This window comes from Halichoerus grypus, chromosome 8 (assembly GCF_964656455.1).
Source record: "Halichoerus grypus chromosome 8, mHalGry1.hap1.1, whole genome shotgun sequence".
In the NCBI taxonomy this organism is placed as follows: domain Eukaryota; kingdom Metazoa; phylum Chordata; class Mammalia; order Carnivora; family Phocidae; genus Halichoerus; species Halichoerus grypus.
Genome location: NC_135719.1, coordinates 105,777,609 through 105,793,866, shown reverse-complemented (window position 1 = coordinate 105,793,866; position 16,258 = coordinate 105,777,609). Strand labels below are relative to the sequence as shown.

At 43.1% G+C, this 16,258-nt stretch overlaps 1 protein-coding gene across 3 annotated transcripts in view; it reads right to left on the bottom strand.

Moving 5' to 3' along the window:
* Positions 1-498: 498 nt before the first annotated feature.
* FRMD6 (FERM domain containing 6) overlaps positions 499-16,258 on the bottom strand; it is a 78,885-nt gene continuing 63,125 nt past the window's right edge. For all 3 annotated transcript variants that reach the window (XM_036111189.2, XM_036111202.2, XM_036111196.2), the window contains exons 10-14: positions 14,671-14,845; positions 10,295-10,630; positions 8,815-8,946; positions 5,371-5,462; positions 499-3,452 (exon numbers count right to left, since the gene is read on the bottom strand). In XM_036111189.2, the coding sequence (XP_035967082.1) occupies positions 3,168-3,452; positions 5,371-5,462; positions 8,815-8,946; positions 10,295-10,630; positions 14,671-14,845 (1,020 nt within the window). In that variant the 3' untranslated portion in view covers positions 499-3,167. The remainder of the gene's footprint in view (positions 3,453-5,370; positions 5,463-8,814; positions 8,947-10,294; positions 10,631-14,670; positions 14,846-16,258) is intronic.

Here is a 16,258-nt window from a genome sequence, read left to right as displayed (position 1 = left end):
ATGCTTGTAGACGTAATCACTTACTTTTTAAAACTGAAAACTTAACACGCCAAAGATGATTGTTTTGTGGGCAAAACTAAAGTGGTTATTTTAATTGAAAAAAATGAAAAAGATTCTACTTTACTGAGTGCTTTCAGCGCCTCCACCTGGGCGTGCATAACAGCTGGCTGCCACGGCCTCTTGGAGCCTTGGTTCCTTCATCTCTAACTTGAGACGAAGACTAGCACCTGCCTTATGTGCATATGAGGATGAAAGGAGTTAATCCATGAACTCCTAACACACGTGGGACGGGCACAGCACGTGGCAGGGCTCAGCCTCCGTCCTCACGAGCATCCCCGCCACAGGGCTGTCCGGCTGGGAGCTCCACCACACTGGACCTTTAGGATGTCCCTCCAGGTGCTCTGTTATAGGAAAGAAGAACACAAAGAAAACATTCACTTCTTAATGCCTCTTGCTTCACTGAGAACTCTAATTAAAAAAAAAAAAAGGCACTTTAAAGACAAATAAAAAGTAACTTTATTGACTGCTAATCTTACCATGAAATGCCTATAAGAAATCATTACAAAATAATGCAGTTTTCTTTTACACACTTTTGGTATCATCCTGATAATGATGATCCTTTCACAGAAAGGATTATTTACAGTTTATGTAGATATAAAGCTCATTGTTGCAGATACAAATGTAGATGGAGAGAGGCCATATATACCAAACGGGTATACCGACTAGCAACGATATTAACAAATGCAGAATAAATTACAGCTTCATACGTTTCTTTTCCTTTTTTATTGTTTAAAACAATTTCCAAATACAAAATGTCGATAACCAAAATGGACTTTCATATACATATATATAACTCTGCTGCAAACTGGATCAAAAAGCAAAAATGTTCCTCAGCATGTTTCAATTTTTGAAAACCCACAAGACTATTCATAAATCCAACTGGAAAGAGGGTGTGCAAAACCACCAACAATGCTGGCAAAACCCTGAAGACCTGATTCTGGTTGAAGTACAGAGAAAATAAAGCACTAAATACTTAATTAAATATGCTTTTGTCTTGATGTTTGCAAGAAACACTAAGAGCTAAGGAAATGCACCACATTATGATCTGGGCTCTTTACAGTTAAACCTTCCAGGACTCGTCTCTGAAGCATCTATACGAAATGGTGGATTATTTAACGACTTACTTGTAAGTGAAGCAGTCATTGGCTGGTCCTTCTACCCTTTCGTACAGAAGACTGAGATACTTTTGTACATTCTGGTATCTGAAACTTTGGTTCTTTTAGAACTTTTGATAAAAGCAAAATAATTTCACGACTACAGAACCCTACAGAACTTCTGTTCCTTTACCGGTGTCGGGTGGAACTGATCTGACCGGGCTTGGAGTGCGGGTGCACACCCACATGCGGGCGTGCAGGGCGGCCCAGGCGGGCGGGTCCGTGTTCTCCATGCATTTATCATACCGACTCCCACCCGGGGAACACCGCATGTTCCGCTGTACCCGAAATCTATTTCTTTGTGACCTGAAAACTTAATTTTGTATAAAAATATGACTGTTTCTTTAGAAAATAATATATAGTTTTTTTTTTTAAGAAAACCTGGCAGATAGAAAAAATGGTATATCAAAATATGGTAAACAAATGTTATAAAATATGAAATCATTACAAACATCTCCTAGAAAGACATTGTGCTAAAGTTCTCTCCTGAAGTGCGAACAACATTGTTACTGTACATCTAAAGGTTAATAGATTCACTCTCCTGACGTGGTTTCGTTCTATATCCTAACAGCAGTGGCAGTAACTCTTAAAAATGGCCCTCTCTCAAACGCTAACATTCTCTGTACACTTTTAACTTCGAAATTAAAACAGAAAGACACCCTCTGGAGCCATGGTTTTAAACCCTGTTTCGTATTAGCTCCATTCGGAGCTTTAAAGGAGAAGGCAGGTCCACCTGGACCTCACTACAAGAGACTGAGTTTATTGGCCTGACGTGGGACCCAGACATTGTTACTGTTTTTAAAGCAACCAGGGCTGAGAATCACGGCAAAAGACCCACGAGAAACAGTCATTCTTAACTCTACATATATTAACTGATTGTCTGTAGGTATCATTCATTCAGTGACACATCCTCCATACTCAACAAGAAAGACCACATACACAAGAACAGTCATGGGAGCCAAGAAGAAGAGTTAGTAAGCTTTAAACACATACAGACACACGCAATCTCAGGTACTTATATATGTATAACATATACGTACAGTTAGGGTATTTTGGTTAAGCAGAAACTAGCATTACCATAATTGGTTCTTGATTAAAACAAAACACCAAGCACAAACATTTTCTAAGGCATTTCCACAGTTTTAACAGAAACTGGTTTTGTTAACGCCACAAAATGCACGATGACATGAACACCACTGATTCGTTCCTCGGCTGACAAACTCCACTGGGTCCGAGAGCCTTCAGGGAGAGCAGGAAGGGGACACGGCACCGACTGGGTGTGAAGGAGTCAAAAGGCATCATAGCACACAGAGCCTTCTGGTTATTGCTTCACTCACGTCTTCTGGACCTGGGCTGAGCTTCTGGTATGTCCGTATCTTTGGCTTGCTAGAGCTACAGGACTTTGACCACTTCATCAGTGCTCACTTTGGGACAGCCCCAGTGAGGCAGCAATGGCTACGTAGTGGGCACCGGTCTCTCCGTTAAAAGGAGAGACCCTTCTCTCCTCCCTCAAACCACGTGCGTGAGGGAGTAACCAAAAAAAAAAAAAATTACAAGCAAACAAATAAACCTAACAACATCTTTCACATGATAAAAAAAAATGCGATGTCACGTAATCAAACGAAAAAACAAAACGAGGAACAAACACACCACGATTCAATATTCCGAAGGCTTGGTAACCAGTAAAGCACATTTCCTTCCAAAGGATCATGAACTTCCGGGCACTTGTCTTGCTGTACATTCTCCGCAGTTCTTTTATCTCTGTGTAATACTTAAAGTGCAATTGTCCCAAGGCTTTTATTTCCATCGCAAGTTATCATCAAGAAAGAGCTATGTTCTGGGGTGAAGAGAATATGGCACAATAATTAAAAGAACGAACCATGGCTTTCCAGCCTCCAGCCAACAGCAGGCTGCCTGTAGGGCTATGGAGAGCTAGCTGTGCGCAGACGTACTTTATACAACAAACTCTGGAACTTCATCATGAGTGAGATCCAGAGAAAAGTACTTGCTCGTTCTTTTGACTGGAAAAGCATCTTGGATGTTGACACACTGCTGAGCCAAGCAGCTGTTGCAGTAGAGGCCCTCCTCATCCAGTTCGTGGCCACACCCGAAAGTGTAGCTCTGAGCAGTGTCTTGGCATAGACCCGCAATGCGCAAGAAGTCTTTCTGGTAAAGTCTGATGTCATCAAGGCTCAAGCTGTGTCGATCGGTGGAGGTCTTTGGTTTCCGACATATAGTCTGCAAAATAAGGGAAGGTTAAAACAACCTTAAGAGTATAGACCAAAGTGAAAGGTTAGCAGTATTTGCTCTTGTTAAGAGAGAGGCTGCAAAATCATAGAAGGTTATGGAATCTTTGTATGTTGGAAAGTGTGATTTCCGATCTGAGGTTTCTGGGCCCCTAAGGCCCTGGGGGGAAAATGTCATCCCCACAACCAGTAACAGCGGCGAACGTTCACTGAGCCCTTATGTGCAGGCCCTGGCCGTTCAATCTTCCAGTCAGCCCTACGAGGCCAGTGCCATTATTCTCCCCATTTTACAGATGAATAATCTAAGGCAAAGGAAGTAAATACATCAGGAACCCAACTGTCAAGAAACAGTCTTAAAATAGGGCTGGATAGGTAAAGATAGGGCCCAATTTTTTTTTTCCCCCACTAGAATATGACAATTCAGCATGGTAACACTCTCATGCTGAGGTCTGTTATTATTTTAATAAGAAGTGGGGAAACGAACCAATTATTATTCAAGAAACACAATTTGAAGAATTGTTTTTTTTAAAAAGCTAGAATTCTTGGATCAAAAAATAATTCAAAGTACAGAAAAGGCTGGGAGGCAAGAGGCAGCTCCCGAACACTCTAAGTGGTATTCTGCCAAATACTTCACACAGCGGGCAGCAGACTTCTAGAACTCATTATCCCAAGAAGTGCTACTGGCTGAAAATATAAATAGGTTAAAAAGTGGTTCAGACAATTACATGAATGAAAGATACTTACTGGGTGATTTAAGGAAACAAGGCATGGCCCTCTCAGCTTGTGCTGCTGAACACCACAAAAGCCAACCCTTGTTAGAGTTAAGTGATCGAGTGTTGCTAAAGGCAAAAGTGCCAGGAGGATAGAACAGGGTCTAAGCCCAAAAACATTTTATTAGGAAGTAACCCATCTGAGCACTCCCTGAAGATGCTGATCGCCGCCTGTACTCAGGCAGGCTCCCCAGGGGCCACCGGGCGTCTCCCTCAGAGAATGCACTAGGTCCTCACTGCAAATCCTTGCGACACGCATACAACGGTGCTTCCCGCCTTGCCGCTGTGCAACCTGATCCCGAGCTGTGCCCCATGGACATTTCTGTACAGTCAGACCTAATACCGCTGGCGGGGGGGGCGGGTAGAACTGGGGGGCAAACCCGAGCAGTGGGACCCTGGAGCTCGTAATCATCATGCTACACATACTGCTTTAGCAATGACTCACTGGAGCACTCAAAAAAATATTTAATAAAACATCAGGTGCACATTAAGGCTACTTAAATGAGAGAGACAGAGAAAAGGGAGGAGAGAAGCACACACAGAAGACAAAAAAACAAAAAAGAGACATTCCGAGAGAGAGGCATAAAAGGAGAGAGCAAGAGAATGCTCAGGAAGCAGAGGTGAGAATCAGCTGCAGAATAAATCCAGATGCTGCAACCATGAGTTTCAGAGTGTTTTATCTTTTGATATTTTAATAGTCTAGCCAGCGATCACAGGTTATCAAACAGCCTCACTCAGCATGCTTAGAAAATTCAATCTGAATGGAAAAATCAGAGTGTGGAAACATTTCTGCCATGACACACCTGACGAGAAAATTATCCTCCCAGTTGTTGAGGTCAATAAATACACACACACACACACACACACACACAGTTAACCTGAAGTTTGAGGTCTAGAGGCTTCCCAGCTATAAAAAGTGTTAAAGTATACAATTTATCCAAATAGAAATCAACTTAAAGATGAATGCAACTAGCAAATAAAATGGACATAAATTCAGAACAAAACTGAAATGTCCCTAGTAAGAATCATTTCCTTAGGGTTTTTTAAATTTTCTGCTCATTTATATAAATATAACTCTAAGTTCTATTTAGTTTTCTATAGCTTCAGTACCCAATTTAAATTTTCCAATCCCTTCTGTACCTGTGGAAGAGAATCAGTGCTCTGGCCGCGAAGCTTGACAACGGTTTCTGAGGAGCTGGAGCTGGAAGAACCGATTTCTTTCACAATCAACCCTAAAGTAAAACACAGAAGAAGAAGAAAAAAAAAAAAACAGAAGATTTCCTGTTGGTCATACCTCTTGCCACATATCTGACATATACGACCACCAGGACTGAGAGGTCAAATATTAACCGTTACTGGAAAATCTGTTACTCTTCCGTGGTGGACAGCCAGGACGGAACACATTCTGTCTCTTGTCTTACAGTAAATAGGGAGGAGCGGGAGAGGAGTAAATGTGGGGTGAGAGGACAGGAAGGAGTTTAGAGTCTGATTTTTCTAAACGACAACTTCTAATTAAGCGATTTATGAAGTGAGTAACAAAAAGAAAGACTGTAGGTGTAAAGCAGTTTATCGCCTCAAGTTTCTCCATGTTCCACAGAGCACAGAGTCTGAACTTAACTCCAGCTGAACTGTGACACGGCATTCTACGCTTGCTTCCCCTTAGATGTGCAGTGGTTTAGTGGGGGGTCTGACCTCCGGAGTCACACGGATCTGGGATGGAACTGGGCCCAGACGAGTAATTGGCTGTGTATGCTGGCCAGTGACTGTGCCTCCCTGTGTCTTAAGTCTCCTATAAAGTGGGGCTGCAAGCAGCATTCATCCCACAGAGTCTAAGGATGACTGAAGAGCAAATGCATGGCAAGGGCAAGGTGTCGGGCCTGCCCGCAGGACAAACTCAGCTCACAGGAACGCCTCGGGCTGACAGGGGCCCTGTGGCACTCGCCTCCTGCAGCAGATCTTACCGGGGAGAGGCCACAAATGGGAGGTCGCCCTGAACATTCGGTTCTGGACCTCTGAGAGCAACAGGGTCCCTAATCGCCCCAGCGCTCAAGGGCAATCCGCTAATACTTTGGCAACAGAAATCCAGGGCTGAAACCTCCCTCTGCGTCTGTGACACGTGAGTGAAGCACCAGAAACCGATGTTTCCGGCGATAAAACCACTAACAAGAACTGGAGACACGAGTGAAGATGACCACTGACATTTTTCTTGCAGGCAGATGAAGCACATCAGTCAAACCCCAGAGCCTCAAGGCCAAATGGCTTCTCAGGTAAAGTACATTCTCACCTTATAAAAAAAGAACCCTGAGTAATGGGATTTTTATTTAGCTACTGCTAATAACCTCAGAAATGGCCTTTTGTATTATCTCTTAACTCTTTAGAAATGACTCATGATTCAAGTGACTAATATAGGCCTTGCATATATTAAGTGTTTTGATAATTAATTCAACTGAAACACAAAAGGAAGACATTCTTGGTTTACATGTAGACAGTTTAAAAACTCTCAGGTGGATATTTATGTTTTGGGGGTGGTACAGACTGCTTTAGTAGGGGGTCTTTCTCTAGAATATCCTTGTATTTTAAAAAGCTTTAAACTCTTAACAAATCCTCACAGAAAGATGTGGACTAGTGCACTAGGACCTGGGATGGGTCCTCCTGGATTTCCTGGTAACTGTGCTCTTGGCCACTATGCCTGTAAATAATCTGCTCCCAAACCCAGACTCTGCATTAGATAAATCAGCATCAAGTCTGGTGGTCAGAATACTAAACCGACATCTACCTAACTTTTATCACTACTCAATCTCATCTCCACATTTTAAAAACAATGTTTAAATGCTCAAATTGTAAAGAATTTGGAAAAGTAGGATGATGCAAGAAAGAAAATAAGATCATCTATAACCCCATCATCCAGAGAAAAGGCTATTAATATTTTTATGTATTTTTCCACATACATATATACATTTTTATAATTTGAGATCCTACTGTTTATATAATTTGTGCTGTTCTTCCTGCCTATCTTTCTCATATTATTAAATATCCTTTGAAAATCTCATTACTTAATGGCCGTACAATATTCCACTATATGGACAGAACACAACTTTTCATTGTTAACTGTTTAGGGTCTTTTTCCTTTTCTTTGCTATTATAAATAACATTACAAGAAGTATTTTTTGTATATAAATCTTTTTAAACCGCTACCTTATTTATACTTTATTCAAAATTACAAAATCTTATCATAAAAATTAAACGTAGAAATATATAAATAAAAAGCAAAACTCTGCTTCCCTCACACCTCCTCGTCCCATAGACACTTTGGTGTGTATTGTTTATACCATTTTCTTTCCACAACAATACACATGCACGCATCGAGAGCATGATATCCATGCACCTATAATGTGCATATAATTGTATGTTTATATTTAATATATATTAAAATGTATTTATAAGGAAAAATGTCTATGTAATAAAGCAAATGGCCAAAAAACAAAAGGGGCCAAGTTTGGTACGAGAACTCTTAAGCATGACCAGAGCAAGCAGCCTGACGAATCTGTGTTGGTTCGGCAGAGGGATTCTCTGTAACCACTGGCAGGCTGGCTCCTGGCGGAGCATCTGGAGGCCATGGTTCTGCTAGGTCAGCAAGTGAAATTACAGATTAAATGGCAGGATGAGGGGACCATGTGTGCTGGCCTTGTTCATCTCTGATTCCCAGCACCTGTTGCAGGGGTGATGCTCACTATTGGGGACCGTGGGTCTTGACAGAGCAATCACAGGTCACCCCAGTTGTCAACAGGGTCTTTCACTCAAAGCTCGACATGGCTGAGCAATAAGCATCTGCGCCACGTCCACACTGCTGATTCCTAACGCGTGTTTTTGTACAGAACAGAGACCAAGTCATGAAATGTGACAAGAGCCATTAGGAGTGACTGAGGCTTAAAAACAAAACCCATAGTGCTGTTTGTTTTTTTTTTTTTAGGGTAACATCTTTTATTTGGTAGAAATAGATATTACATATTATATAACCTTATACTAGGGTTCCAGTGAATGCATGTTTTCTAATAGAGTTAATCGAATATGGGATTTAGTAAGAATGTCTTTTTATGTCAAACTTTTTTGACACCTTTTTCCTCTAGACTCCTACACCCAGTATGATATAGTGGGGAAACAATACAAAACAAACCTGGAGACCTGACTTCTGTTTCTAGCCACACAGCATTTGTCCCCCTAATCTACAGGATTTCTCATCTGTAAAAAGGTCTCTGAGGCCCCTTCTAGATGTATTATAGGATTCTCTGATTATCGTTTAAAACAGCAAAACAAAACAACAACAAGAGAAAACTGTATTTTACCACTTTGTCCAGCGCTTGCGGTAGAAGATGCTAATTCCCAATCCTAGGTGCTTCGTCCCCTTCCTTTCCCTTTCTTCCTCAGAAGAAACTCAATCCTGCAGTCTATGGTGCTGACTTGGAAAGGTTCTGATTCCAGTCCTATCGGACCTAGAGCCCCACCCAACCCTTCTATTTTCTGAGGCACCTGCTTCTCAGCCTGGGACAGTCCACTGCTTAAGGAGAACTTCCCGTAAGAGCTCACCAGAGTGTCCATTCAGCTTCCGCGACATGAGCATGTCCTCAGTGATATAGATGCACATGTCTGGGCTGACTTCCAGAGACTCTTCATTCATCTGCTCCAGGTCCCTGGGGTCATCGACCAGCATCTCTATTTCTGACACAGAAGAAGGAAAAGACATTTGGGGATATGAAGGGAAATGGACACCAGAGTTCATAGCCATACTTTGAGGGAGGCTATGTGATTATCCATATTCTAAAACAGATTTGCTAATAAGAATCTACAATAGGAAACTCTAGGGACAATCCTCAACTAGATGAATTTGTTCTCTTTTTTCACAGGATCGCTGTTTATCTACATGTCTTCTCATGCCATGATTTGACTGTCAATTATTCTTTACTCTTTAAGAAAGAGGGAAAGAGAAAGGGGCGCCTGGGTGGCTCAGTTAACTGACTCTTGATTTCTGCTCAGGTCCTGATCTCAGGCTTGTGAGAGCAAGTCCTGAATCAGGCTCCTCACTCAGCACAGAGTCTGTTTGTCCCTCTCGCTCTGCTCCACCCTTTGTACATGCTCACGCTCGTATGTGCTCTCTAAAATAAATAATAAATTAAACCCTAAAAAAAATTAAAAAGAAGGAAAGAGCTATAGCACCTTGCTGAGATGACAAAGGGTAAACTGAGACTGACAGGCTGTTTGCCTAAGGCCAGAGCACAATGAGTAGTTCACGAAGCTCCCCATTTCCCATTGCTGCCTACTCACAAGGCATTTCAGGGACTTCATTTGAGATCCGCATGAATTCTATGGTAACCAAACCAAGCAAATGTGCTGCATTTGTCCTTAATGAAGTCAGTATCTTTTTCCCAAATCTGAATGCTATAGCACTTGAGGCAGTAAAATAATAAAAAGGATGCACACATAGGCTAAGTTTGGCTGGAGGTCTCGTTTTATCTCCTTAACAGAGAGTTAAGCAGCCAGGTGCTAATTTCTATTATATTCCCAGAGTTCCAGTTGCATAGGAGGAATTGAAGAAATATTAAATAACCAATGGCCTGGGCTCAAATCTTTTTTTTTTCCCCCTGCAAAAAGTTGAAGACATTTCTGTCACTATCACTGCATCTACTCTGCTGTCCTAACCAATGCCTATTTAATCTGGGAATCAGAAATGCAGCCGTGAGCGCCGCAGGGCTGACCTCTACTCTACTTCACAGAAACCGCTAGGCCTCGGAATCCACCAGCATCCAAGCCTGTGGCCGCCACGTATCTCACCGCTAGAGGAACGCTTTCTTCACACACAAGCAACTCCACCAAATCGGGGGGCGGGGGGGTGGGGGTGGGAAGGAGGGGATGCAAGACCCCTCTTCTCATCTACTAGTACTTCCTAGCGGCGCGCCACACATCAACTCTCCAGAACTGGTATGTGAAAACAATACTAGGCCAGCCGGAGGAGGGGGCCGGAGCCGGCGGGCAGCGCTGCGAGCTGGGAGAGCCCCGGCGAGCGGCTTACCGTCGTCCTGCGAGTCCTCCTCGAGCCGGTCCTTGCCGCTGCTCTCCACTCCGGAGGTGTGCGAGCTGCCGTGGCTGGTCATGGAGCTGCAGGTTCTCAGCTTGCGGTGGACCGCGCTGCCGGAGTAGCTGTCCTCCGGCCCCGCGTCCCGGGGCTTGGGGTCTGCCTCGATGCCCGAGGTGTGGGAGCTGCTATGGCTGGCGGTGGAGTGCCGGGACAGGCGCCTGTGCTTCCCGCTGCCCGCGCTGCTCCCGCTGGCCCGGGACCGCTTTTCCAGCTGGTCCACGTCGAGGTCCAGGCTGTCACTGATGTAAGACTCCCGGTACTGCTTCTTCTCTGCGTGGTGAGGAGCAGAGCGCGCCGTTACAGTCAACCAACCCAGAGCGCACGGCCGGGGAACGGAAGTGAGTCACCCGGCCAAGAGGCAGGGGGCTGCACACCCAGAATCTAGGGGCTGGGGGGTGGTGAGGATTGGGACAGGAGCTCAACTTCAGAAGACTGCAAATGAGTATCAGCCAGAACAACAGATATGAGGGAGTATTTGAACCACTCCAGGAGTTTTAAAGCTTCAAAACTGGAGAAAAGTGCTCTTCCGTGCAGAGTCGCCAGGCCACCTCTAGTCTGCAAACTGCTATGGGTCCACAGTGACATGGGTTCAGTAAGTGGGAATAAATACTCAGAAGTTTTTAGAGCGATGGGACCTCGCCATGCCAGCCACTGTTGTGATTTTGCATTATGCCGAAGATCAGTCCACAATAGATTGGAAATTTTAAAATAATTTCAGAAGCACTGTTGTAGAAGACTGTTTAAGAAATATAATTATACTAATTGCCATTGATTTTATTTATTCAATTTGGCCTGTAATTAGTTTAGTTCTGACTGTTGAATATAATTTAAAATAGAACTATTCTTCTGCAAATTTCTTCCAAAGAGTTCTAAAATTCAGTTTCTCATTAATGAAGACTCCTTTTCTCCATCTGGGCTGAACTAGTGAGGCTTTATTATCTATTTAGATAATAGATACCTATTTGGTGATTTATACCTGTGTGGCCTCTGACTGATAAAACTGTTCTTTCATAGGTCAGTGCCATTCTTTAACACAAAGACATATTAGAAAGTCCCTTTTATCAAATGCTTAACTAACCATTACATTAAAGCACCAATCACAACTGAGTTGCAGGTATACAATAATACCTTTGTGTTACAGGTCAAAATTTTAAAACAGAGAAGTAGTTCAGATTCTTTGTATTCTTAACACTGATGGGAAATAACACATTAGAACAATGTGAAAGATGGAGAATGCACTTGGGGAAGGTTAAATTGATATTATTTCAGAAACTGCTAATTTGTAGACTAATTGGGTTCTCAGGGGCCTATTGATGGGATTTAATTGTCTTGTTTCTTGGGTAAGTGAAAACACTTGCACTCCTCATGTCTAAACCCAACTCTGAAATATAATCACCACGGGCTCCCCAGAGAGGGAAGGAGCATCAGCAGAAAGAGAAGATGTGCTTTCCAGGAAGCAATGTACGTTTTTGCACCCGGGCCATTCCTATCAATTCTAAGGAATCAGGCTGCACCACAGCAGCGAGTATGCATATAGCCCACACGGAAAGCAGACTGGGGTTGGATACCAAAGCCCAACGCACACACATCTGAGACAAGTCTCACGTTCATCATCTACAATCCATCTTTTAGAGTGAGACTGGGTTCTAAAGATTCCTATTTTCTGAAGGCAACAGTGGTTGAGATGAAGATGGAGACCTAAAGGGGTTTGCAAAATTCTCATACAATTTCTATTCACGGTAGTTTCAAAATAATAGCCATGGGGCACTTGGAAGGTGGAAAGCAAAGAGAAAATAGTTTTCTAAAATATTCTTTAGGGTGCTGGAATTCTAAGACAATTGGGAATTATGGATCAAATAACTTAAAAGCTTTTCTACCTTTTTACAAATAGCCCTTTTACTCCCAACCCTTCCCAGAGGTTCAGAGTCAATTACAGTTACTCTATATTCATTAGTATACCAGAACATAAGCACTCACCAACCTATTCTCTACCTCATAGGAGCCTAGCCTAAATCTACTTCCTCTCAACGTGTCAGAGCAGCCTCGGTGTTCTATGTGGCTGGCCAGTGTTCCCTTCTTAGGGCTGAATCACTTAGACCCAGTGCAAAGAGTTAAGAAGTGTCACACTACTCTGTTACAAACTGAAGGAAATGTTTACATAATTCTGAAATTTATTCTAAGACCTTCAAAATGCAACCCCTCACACCTCCCTAGTAATCAATGGTGTCAACTGCACAAATCATCAATATGTTGGTGTTCTTTGTATTCCCTTTGTTGTAGAAGCGCAGAGACCACAAAGCTTTTTATACATGATTTTGGAACAGAATGCAGTCAGTGTGACCTCTTGACATAAGACCTAAGAATAAGCTCCAACTGTTGAATCAAGTTGGGTTAAAAAACCTTTCTCATGACAAAAGCTTTTAATGCTATGGAAGAATTCTTGTGATCATTTTCTACTATAAAATGCTAAAAGAGTATTTCAGACAAGGTGACTCTCAATTAAAGGAAAATACAGTCTCTTTTTGTGCTGGGTTTTTTGTTTGTTTTGCTAAACGGACACTGGGAAAAGAGCTTTCTTGTAAGAATGAAGCCCTTACGTGTGGATGAGATAAATGGAGTCAGGTCAAGGCTGGCCCAGAAAAACTTAGTTCAGGTTTTCTTTAGACCTAGAGGAATCTCTAAGTAGAAGAAACTAAGTATGTTTTCTTTAGAAGAAAAAGAGAGATGTCCCCTCAAATCTATCTACATTTATCCAAATAAAAAATCCAACTTACACCTTTATCACTCCTTCATTGCCCTCCTCATGTAAGCCCCCAAATATGTATGTAGTACTATGTATGGTAAGAGACAAAACCCTGCCCTCAAAGAACTGAAAATTCCTTGTAATTTTACCTTAGAACCTGTGAGTTCATGAATTCTCTCAGGCTCTAAAGCGCTCCCCTTAAGGTCATCTAAATAAGAATTTACGAAAATGCTGATGGCAAAGGTCATGGAATGAACTTCTCAAGGCCCTATAACCTGGCCACTTAGGAATGTGGCCAATTTGGCAAACGATGGGCTCTACACTGAGGTCACCTATTCTTCCAAGTTTCCTTGGTGCTTCTGTCCCATCTTCACTCCTCCTAATATTCATGCCAGCATTGAAGAGATGTATCTGTTCTACCGATGAGTCACCGTGGGAGGAACGGGCTGTGTGGCAGCAGAGGAAGCCAACACACCTGGCAGTTATGCCAATTCTCTCCAAAGACAGAAGCACTTTGGTGGCAGACAGTGGGGGATGATTCATGTTCTGATGGCTGCTTAAAATGCAATGGCATCTCCAAACTGTGTCTCATTTAGTTAGAGATAGCTTTTGAGAAATATCAATCAGATGTGCAAACCTCTATAAGGTTTTTTGTTAAGAGTACAGGTATTTGCCTGGTTTCTGTGGGAAAGGTGGGGTCCAAGAGGTCAGTATTTGTTTCGGACATGGACCCAAGATATGAATCTGCATCCAAATGTTCATGCAGATATCCTAAATCTAATCTAATTGAATTATAAGAATTACTACAACGTGAATTTGCAAAACAAATTGAAGACATTAACATAGGCAAATATGCAAAGTAGCATCTGGGAGGATTAGAAGCTGGAGTGTGTTAAATGGAGTCACCCTGGGGTGCCACAGCTCAAGATAAAGGGCTGTCAGGTTCATATTGTAGAGCTGAAGTCTGCTGCCTTCCTCTTCCTTACCATGACTTGTCCCCGTTTTCAGGGGCCCCAAATGGATTGCTCTTTTCCGTGTCTCAGCAAAGCCCCCACAGGACTGGCTTATAAAATCCTTGAGTGAAAACTTCTTTCTCCTTTGTCATTCTGCTCACCTCGACTTGGGGGCCTCCTGGCAGTCTATAAGAGAGACTGGAGACATTTCTGTCACCCACCTTTATTGTCACTCTAATCTAAGGAATAATTGCACTGGAAAAAAATTCCAGATTCCAAGGGGCTCTGAGTCGCAGATAAACCTTGGCCTGCACCTTCATGTGGTGGCTTTCTGTAAGGGTCTTCAAGGCAAGTGTGGGGAAACCTTAAAGAGACTGTATTCAGGGACAGCTAAATGACAGGGATAAGCTCAGGTGCTCTGGACAGGTCCTACAGCTGGGGGGCCTCAAGGCTAACCCTGGTCTTCCAGGACAGTGATGACATGTGAGCAGGAACGCCGCTCTGAATCTGGAGAAGCCCAACCCTCGGGGCCTCTTCCTCAGGGCTCTCAGGAGTAAGGGGCCACAGGCGGCAAAGGCACCGTTTGCCCCCCCCGCCCCCCGGCTGCGCCATACCTTCGTTTTCCTCCAGCTTTCGGATGTGGCGCAGCACAGGCTGCAGGTTCATGTAGAGACGGTGGCTGTTGCTGAGGAGCTGCAGGAGGTGTCGGGAACGCATGGGGCACCCCGTGTAGTAGAGGAGCTTCCTGGCCGAGGGCAAGCCGTCTGGCAAAATCTCAAATTTCTTACCCTGTGGAGCAAAAGCACGAGTCGGATTTGGGAAGAGAAGTCTCTCACCAGCCAAGGTCCCCTTCACTCTCTTTTTAGTAAGGAAAACTACAGGCTCAGAACTAGATGTAGAAAGCTCCATTCAAAATTCACTGAGAGATAAATTGTTGTTTTTCCATTCAAAATGTCACAGGACAAGGTTTACCAAAAATTCAGGGAAGTGTCTAGCCAGGGTCTTCTAGTAAACACTGACTTGGGTATGACGGTCGAGGAGTATCTTCGGTTTCTCTGGCTAGTGGGGCCATTTACACAATAGAGAAGAGAAGGGCCCATCATGAAAGCATCTTCAAATGCAATTCCAACACCCTAATTCAGCAAACAAGATGACAGATTCTAGAAGCATAATGCATTCAAATATTTGTTAAACACTATGTACCAAACACTGTGCTAGTCACTGAGAAAATGACAGTGAATAGGGCAGACAAGGTCCCTATCTTCATAGAGAGATATTCTGGTGGGAGAGATGGTACATAAACACATAAAATAACTATCGTTTGTGATAAACTCCAGGGAGGAAATAAGGAGTTTTGATAGAAAACACAACTAATTCCTATTTAGGGTTAAGAAAAGAAATGGAAAAACTTCTTTAGCTGGATCAAAGAGGGAGGCTGGACGGGGGGTGGGCACCTGGCTGACTCAGTCAGTAAGAGTATGCAACTCTTGATCTCAGGATGGTGAGTTCAAGCCCCACGTTGGGCATGCAGTGTCTTAAAAAAAAGGGGGAGCTGGAAGCTAGAGGGACAGTTGGAGGGATGAGAAAGGAAGAGATATAATTATCTCTATCAGTAGAGATATAAGGAATCTCATTCTTTAAGCCTGGGATCATTAACAAAGTTCATTAACATAAGTTGAGGGTGAGAGTTTGGCAAAGTTTCTTACAGTTATGGGATAGTATAAATTCCTTCACCTCTCCTATTAATGAACATGGCAGCAGGACTGCAAAAGGAATATTCCAGACATAACAATTCTCAGCCAGAGTGGAGAAGTAAAGCAAAGAGGGAGGCATCTTCTAACTACACACTTAAAGTCAATACAAAACAATATGGCTTTGTGTATATCAGTTGGGGATGGAGTTCTCACCCTTCGACTTTTCATTTTAAAGGAACCACCAGTGGATCCCAATGCCAGGATGGTAATAACTGCCACTTAATGAGCACTCGGCAGGTATTAACTCATTTAATCCTCACAATTAAGCCTATGAGGGAGGACCAATTATCCCCAGTTGGGAACAAAGAAACCAAGGCACACAGGTTAAGTAACTTGCTCAAGGTACTACAACTTGGGCAGGACTGGGCTGGCCATGAGAAGAATCATCTGGGAAATTCATCAAAATAGATGCCTGGTCCCCAACGCACACCCACTGAATCAAAAATCT